Consider the following 8210-nt stretch of genomic DNA (forward strand, 5'->3'; position numbering starts at 1 on the left):
TATTAATAAAAACAGTATTCTTCCACCAAACAATGTAGCTCCTCAGAAACAGTTGTGGTTGCAACAAAGTGGTTGCCGAGCAACAGACAAACGTAAACAAAGGTGTGTTACTTTGTAGAGTAATTTACAACAGCTTCGAACGCGGCTCAGCCAATCAGAGTCAAGCACCGGAACTGTTTTATAATAGTGCGTCGTGTGGCAGGAGAGAGACTGACCTGTGGTTCAAAGCCCATGTCGAACATCCGGTCGGCCTCGTCCATCACCACATACGTGGCTCTGCGCAGATTGGTCACGCGACCTGCGCAACACAACAGCAGCACGTTTAGCAGAGTGAATGCTGCAGACAGCAACGTTTACTAGCAGCTCAAAGCAAACGACAGGCAAACTACAGCCGGAGTCCTTCACGCAGAACTGCTTAACGTGCGTACCATCAGAGTAAAACTCACAAGAGCCACATCAAACATTAACTGAGCTGAAGCCGCCTGAAGTGTGACCTATGAAGGAAACATATTAGAGATTACCTCGCATGTGTGGAAACACACGGCACATCCGCTCCTGCTCTAGTTAGTGCGCTTAGTTTACCTGAACGCAAAACACTGAGAAATCCAGTCTCCAAATCTTACATTCACAACTGATGAACCGTATACCTGAAAACATCAGACTAGAGTGAATCTTGTATGAGTAACTTGTGTTATGAGCATAAAAAGCTGATAAACCTGGCAACTATTGCATGACACACGTAACACGAAAAAATAGGTATTCTGAGCGCATTTTTATATACATAAACAAAAAAGGCAGCCTTAATCTCAACTAAATTTCAGTGTTTGCACATTAAATTCAATGCATTTGTATTTTAACACATTTTAAGCAGTTTCACAGAGACGAGAAATAAAGGTGACTCTATACATTACGCTCCTTTTTAGTTTTGAAACTGATGCAATTGTGTGCCGAATTATATTTATATTGTTGTTTTAGAAAGATGCTTGAAGACATTTGCATTAACCAACACATGAATGGCATAGGTCATAAGGTAGCATTAAAAAAAAGTAATATTGCAAAAATGCACAGATTCTGATAGAGGGGATGCGGTTTCTAACAATATTATGGTGTATAGTAAAGACTAATTAAATGTGACCCTGGAGCACAAAACCAGTCATAAGGGTCAGTTTTTTGAAATTGAGGTTTATGCATAATTTGAATAAATAGCTTTCCATTGATGTATGGTTTGTTAGGATAGGACAATATTTGGCTGAGATGCAACTATTTGAAATTCTGGAATCTGAGGGTGCAAAAAAATCTAAATATTGAGAAAATCATCTTTAAAGTTGTCCAAATGAAGTTCTTAGCAATGCATATTACTAATCAAAAATTAAGTTTTGATATATTTACGGTAGGAAAGTTACAAAATATCTTCATAGAACATGATCTTTACTTAATATCCTAATGATTTTTGGTAACATTTTTTTTACAATTTTGACCCATACCCATTCCAGTGTAAGTGTGATTGTGTAAATTGTGACATTATGCCTTGATATTATAGTTTTTGTTAATATTTTGAATTAGATTTTATTTATATTTTTTGCTTTCATGTTAATTTTAGTTACAGTTTTAGTCATTCTGTTGTGTGCTTTTGTCTACATAGTTTTCTTTGAATTAATTGTAATTTCAATTTTAGTTATTTTAGTACATTAGGATAAACTAAACGAACATGTTAAATGTTGTAAATAAAACACATTTAATTTTTCTATATGTTATTTTATTTCCGTTAACATTCATTTCAACTAATGAAAATGTTTTGTATGGTTTCAGTGAGCTCTAATAACGCTGTTAACTGAAGCCGGATCACTGCTTTCCACAGAACGTGAAGCTGGAGCTGATGCATGCGTGTGATGATATCCAGCACAAACTCATGAGGCACGTACCGTTATTGGCACCGAGCATGTCGATCATGCGTCCCGGAGTGCACACGATGATCTCTGCGCCGCGCTTCAGCTCTGCGATCTGCAGACACACACTGGGTTAGAGCAGGTTCTGTGTGAGAGGTTATGAAGCGTGATGAAGCGGATCACACACACCTGCTCGCTGATGCCGGTGCCGCCGTACACACACACCACACGCAGACCCAGAGACTTGGAGAACTTCTTGCACTCTTTGGTGATCTGCAGCGCCAGCTCTCGCGTCGGCGTCATGATCACGGCTGACGGAGAGAAACACAGATATTACTCTGATACTTACTCTTAGCTGTTATAAATTCACTGTAAACCACGGCTTCACGGGGCTTACTGCTTTTATAAAACGGTTATTCCATATACGTAGTAAGGTTTCACAAAATAAAAGAGCAAATAAAGTGTAATGATATTAATAAAAACAGTATTCTTCCACCAAACAATGTAGCTCCTCAGAAACAGTTGTGGTTGCTACAAAGTGGTTGCCGAGCAACACACAAACGTAAACAAAGGTGTATGTTTGTAGAGTAATTTACAACAGCTTCGAATGCGGCTCAGCCAATCAGAATCAAGCACCGGAACTATCCGCTTTATAAAATTAGTTTTAGAAACTTTCCAGAATTTTTCAAATCATGCATAGGACTTTATACAGAATTGGTTCAAAGTAGTTGGAAACATCTTGAAAAAAATGTGTCTTTTTCCACAAATTTTGTATGCATGCAAATTGTATAATATCTAAGGTACACATTTCTATTAATTGTGCAGTTAATTCTCATATTCTATTTTCAGAAAGATTTGGAATATTTTTCCTCTCCTCAAATTTGTCACTACCGAAACACAGAAATATATAATTTAATAAGAAGGGTTATACTAGGCCTATTAAGATTTTGTTTACATCTACCTTGTAAATATATTTTTTTGCTATTTTACTAAAAGTTTTAGGGTTTTGGGTTCAGGACAGCTACCTTCCAATTGAAAGTACCCAATAAATTATATATAAATAAATTATTTTTTTATATTAAACGTACTGATATTTTAAATATTATTGTGGGCTTCAATAGATAATAGAAGTATCTTAGGAAATATCTAAGATATGAATTCCTAAATGCTGTTTAAATGTGTTTTTTTGGGTGTGGGACAGCAGTTTGCACCAGTTCTGTAGAATGGCCCACACACAGAACAGCTTCAATGCACCTGTCAAAATAACACAAGCAATCAACGTCAAAGGTCTGACAAAAATAAGTTTAACCTCTGATCTGCAAATGAGTGGAAAATGTGTTTAAAAACTTAATGTCAAAGAAATTTTAAAAAATAATCTTTTTTCGCAAAATCTGTCATTTTCTGCCGCTGTTTGGATGCAGCAAAACACCCACAGATGTAGAAAACATCAGGCTCATGTTTGCATTTTCTTCTGTCACTGGCCATATTTCTGACCTTAGAATCAGGATTAGGCATGAAATAATGCCATTCATGTGAAAATAGGCTGTGAATCGAACACAGACTCATAATTTGGCTCAGATTCAGATAGGAATCGTGTTTGAGGAGTTTTTCTGCTGGCGTACACGGTGCGATTTTTGCTGTCGTACGAGCTCGCAGGCGATTTTTTTCTCTCGGGAGAAAATCGCAGATGCTCATATGGTCGCGGCTCGTACCCTGTGAGAAGAATTACGGGCCGGTCCGCATCGGATGCTGTCGGTTTAAATTCGTGGCGTATGTGCGGTTGAACGAGACCATTTGGTGATCCATCTGAAGTTGACCAATCAGAAGATGACAAAAACCATATAGTCTATAATAATTTTAGTTTAATTATACAGTTCTATTTTTTATTTGTTATTCCGAATGTGCCAAATTTGCCGTTCAGCTTTATGAATGAATATGCCTGTTGTATTTCCGGCAAAACGAGCAGAAATTCAGAAATGGCCTACTCCCTCGAGTTCTTTATGAAGAACAGAAAGTCCATGCTTTTCTCTGCTTTTCAGCCATTCTCTTTGCCATGTCCTTTGTCTTCGTAGTTTTTCTTTTTTTTTGGACGTCACAAGCCGCCTGCCACAAAGAAAACTATTTCGTCCTCAGAATCCATATTTTTATGAATGGCGCGAAACGTAATGCTTACGTCAGAGTTTGTAAAATCGTAGTAAATTCGTGTCGTGTGTGACTGCCTCCGTACGATTTTCGGATAAACTCAATCGTGACATGTGCCAGAGCTCACGACGTGCCGACCTTCAGAATCGCACCGTGTACGCCCGCCTTAAGGAATAATACAAGTCTTCACTGCACATATGTGACCCTGCAGCACAAAAGCAGTCTTAAGCAGCACAGCTATATTTGTAGCAATAGCCAACAATACATTGTATGGGTCAAAATTATTGATTTTTTTTTATGCCAAAAATCATTAGGATAATGATGGTGTAAAGATCATGTTCCATGAAGATATTTAGTAAATTTCCTACCGTAAATATATCAAAACTTAATTTTTGATTAGTAATATGCATAGCTAAGAACTTAATTTGGACAACTTTAAAGATGATTTTCTCAATATTTAGATTTTTTTGCACCCTCAGATTCCAGATTTTAAAATAGTTGTATCTCGACCAAATATTGTCCTATCCTAACAAACCATACATCAATGGAAAGCTTGTTTATTCAGCTTTCAGATGATGCATACATCTCAATTTCGAGAAATTGACCCTTATGACTGGTTTTGTGCTGCAGGGTCACAAATGCTTGTCAAAAACTAAAATGCTATGAAATGCATCATATTTACTGAGAAAGCGTGACACACTCGAACAGAACACAGATTGTTTGTGCAGTGAGCAGCTAAATCAAGTAAGAAACAGGTGTTGGGTTTTATTCCGCAGATATGAAGCAGAGCAATAAAGACGATCAGGATGAGACTCACCGATGGGTCCTTCTGCCTCTCCCAGCGGCCGCTGGTCTAAGATGTGGCGAAACATGGGCAGCAGGAAGGCGATGGTCTTTGCACACACCGAAACACACACACGCGCGCACACACACACACGCACGTGTTTGTATTGAGGCATTAGGGAACTCATGTGCATATCTTTCTTGATCTGTTATTTCATGTCAGTCCAGTTTCAGCTGACCTCATTAATAATCTTTCCTGGTTAATAAAAACCTCAAACCTCTGGTTTGCCAATATAATACTTCAATAGTCAATTTATAGTCCTCAAATGAATGAATAATATAAATAAAATAATATTTCTTGCATAAAGAAAATTAAGCCCAACTTATTTTTTTTGCATTGAGACATTTACTCCTATTTTTGAATTACTGCAAACAAGATCTGTTTAAAAGTCTTTTCTGAAATGCTATACAAACGATGAGCACATTTACGTGCATGTTTTCAAACGGACGGATCTTAAGATGATAACGCGTGTGCTCAAGCAAACACATTAACCCATCTTCCTTTAACAACGTAAGCTTAAGAAAAAAGCCATCAGCACAGAAAGATTTTTACCATTTCCCAGGTTTCGCCGGCATGCAAACACTTTAACCTGCATTCTGTCGGCGTATTGAAGTGTGATACGTGACCGGAGAGTGTGGATTTAAGCGCAGTTTAACGCACAGATGACTAAACCATCACTGATATTCACATATAAACATGACATGTGCGTGTTTGGATGAGATTAATCTACTCTAAATGACACAGAAACACGTGTGTGCTGATGAAGCTGTACCTCCATGGCGTCCTGGTCGTTCTCCATCAGCTCTCCTTTCTTCTTGGTGGTGTGCACCATCTTCTTCGTCTTCACAACGGTCACCACTTTGGTCACAGACACACTGCCTTTCTGCTGACACATGATTCATATTTTCAGCTATATTTGAATAATCATTTATTTAGCCTAAAAATCCACAGCACTCTTCTGCATACAGTGTGTGGGCACTGGGACTGTTCAGCTCCAGAAGCATCATTAAAGCATCAGACTGGTCAAAGCGGGTCAACCATCCCCAGTGTTGGGGAGTAACTAGCTACATGTAACGGAATTACATAATTTAATTACAAAATACATGTAACTGTAATCTGTTACAGTTACTGAGAAAAAATGTGTAATTAAATTAGTTACTTATGAAAATGTTAAAGATTACAAAGGGGGTATATCTGAATATTTTCACATACATACATGTGATTGATTTCTTTACCAAATTGTATTGACTGCTTTAAAATATGAGACACCAATGTTTCAGGAGTTGCTTATTTGATAACTGTTTTATGCGCATGCTTTATTTTTTAAGATTAAATGTTTTTTCCAAAGCATTGTCAGATGCCAGTGTTACTATACAAAGATTTGATTTCAAAAACAGTATCATAGCTATTAAATTATATCTTATGATTTTAAATCTGTTTTTAAGCTCAGAACGATCTCAAAGTAAAAAGAGGTGCTAAAGTCTGATTTTGTGCTGGCTGTGCTTTAAAATTAAATTATTATAATCTTAATTCAAGAGATGAAGGATTGTGAAAGTCTGGCAGTAATCAGAGTTGAGTTCTACTGTAAGATTAACCTGCCTGCTTTACAAGTTTGAAAATGATTAACAGTTGAAAGCATTCGTTAGAAATTTAGAAAAGTAATCAAATGCAAAATTACTTTAATAAAGTAACTGAAATAGTTACACTACTTATTACATTAACTAGTGTAACTTGTAATTAAAGTAACCTTCCCAACTCTGCTGATCACTGATGACAGAACAGGAAAGAGCCGCTCCAGAAGAGAGAAGCACGTTCATTCGGTTTGAGGGAGGTATTGGTGTAAAAGCACTAGAAGCACCTTGTCGTTGCCTCCTTTCATGGTGCCCATATTGAACTTCTTGACCTCCTCTTTGACCTCCTCCATGTAAGCGTCCAGCGGGTCCAGGACACACAACAATTCAATTCTTTAAACTCTCTTCCCTTGCATTAAATATAAACATCGCTCTGATCGCTGTAAACAAAACAAACGCTCCCTGACTGGAGTTTATTGTGGTTCATTGAAGGCCCCGCCCCTGGTGTGGGAGGCAGCCAATCACAGTTCAGAGTTTTTGGGATGGCCAATCAAATATGTGCATCCACACAACAATGTGTTTAATGTGAGCTGGCAATACTCAAGTCTTCTACCTTTGATTTTTTTTTTTGTCTGATTGTTTGTTTTGTGATTCTGCTTGTAGATGTTTGGTTCGGTTCATGGCTTATAGCTCTTTAATGTCGACTTTTTAAAAATCCCTATGAGAAAACTGAACGGAAAAATGCGAAATTAGTCATTTTTGTCTGAAGATGTCACATGTGTTATTTTTTCTACACGAGCGGTGTGCTCTCTGACCGTCGTCGTCCTCCAGACTCCACTTCTTCCCCTGCTTCATCTCCTCCAGCTCCTTCTTGAGTTCTCCGATGTTCTCCATGGCTTTCTTCCTCTGCTCCTCCCTCCACTTCTCCACTCGCTCCTTCCTCTTCCTCATCTCCTCCTCCAGAGTGTTCTGGTCAAAGTCCTGCTGCAGAACCAACCGTTGCACGCGGTTATCCACTTAATCAACATGAATCGGGTTAATATGCAGTGCGCTTCAGAAGACGACATCTAAAGAAAGATGATGTCTGAAAACACTTACATCTTCAGGCTTCTCCTCCTCCTTCTCCTTCTCCTTCTCCTCCTTCATCTTCTTCTTGTCAGTGCAGGGCTCTGTGTTCTCAGACTTCTCCTTGCTGTAAGATCAGCATCACGTTCAGCAGCAGATCACACGCTTCTCACTCCAAGCCCGTCATTGCCAAACACAGTATTTATAATACTTCTGACATAATGACAAAGCTGCTTAGTAACGCAATTTCTATTCTCTGTATGTATGTGCTGTACATGTGGAAGAATTGACAATAAAGCAGACTTGACTTGACTATTTACAGAAACTAGGAGTGGCAAAATATTAAAAGAATTTAATAATGATAATTCAAATAATTAAATACCACAATCCCAAAAATGTAATGTTCTCTATAATGCAGACTTTTTATTACCAATGAATTCATATGATTCTCTAGGTTGCAATTTTTTTTTTGTACTCACAAGTAGCAATTTCTATCTGATAAAATATTATAAAGCGTGACAAGACGTGTACACTATCAGTCAAAAGTTTTTGAACAGTAAGATTTTTAATGTTTTTCAAGAAACATTATTATTATTATTATCAATATTTAAAACAGTTATGTACATTTTAAGTAAATTTTTTTCAGGATTCTTTGATGAATAGAAAGATCCAAAGATCAGCATTTATCTGAAATAAAAAGCT

At 37.5% G+C, this 8210-nt stretch overlaps 1 protein-coding gene across 1 annotated transcript in view; it reads right to left on the minus strand.

Moving 5' to 3' along the window:
• The window catches only part of LOC107668438 (probable ATP-dependent RNA helicase DDX46), a 27030-nt gene that overhangs the window by 16797 nt on the left and 2023 nt on the right, over positions 1-8210 (minus strand). Inside the window, exons 4-11 of the mRNA XM_016460304.1 lie at positions 7542-7635; positions 7201-7427; positions 6731-6836; positions 5603-5755; positions 4846-4921; positions 2076-2197; positions 1923-2001; positions 216-298 (exon numbers count right to left, since the gene is read on the minus strand). Of these exons, the coding sequence (XP_016315790.1) occupies positions 216-298; positions 1923-2001; positions 2076-2197; positions 4846-4921; positions 5603-5755; positions 6731-6836; positions 7201-7427; positions 7542-7635 (940 nt within the window). The remainder of the gene's footprint in view (positions 1-215; positions 299-1922; positions 2002-2075; positions 2198-4845; positions 4922-5602; positions 5756-6730; positions 6837-7200; positions 7428-7541; positions 7636-8210) is intronic.

The sequence above is a fragment of the Sinocyclocheilus anshuiensis genome, unplaced genomic scaffold (genome assembly GCF_001515605.1).
Source record: "Sinocyclocheilus anshuiensis isolate Anshui unplaced genomic scaffold, SAMN03320099.WGS_v1.1 scaffold2749, whole genome shotgun sequence".
In the NCBI taxonomy this organism is placed as follows: Eukaryota; Metazoa; Chordata; class Actinopteri; order Cypriniformes; family Cyprinidae; genus Sinocyclocheilus; species Sinocyclocheilus anshuiensis.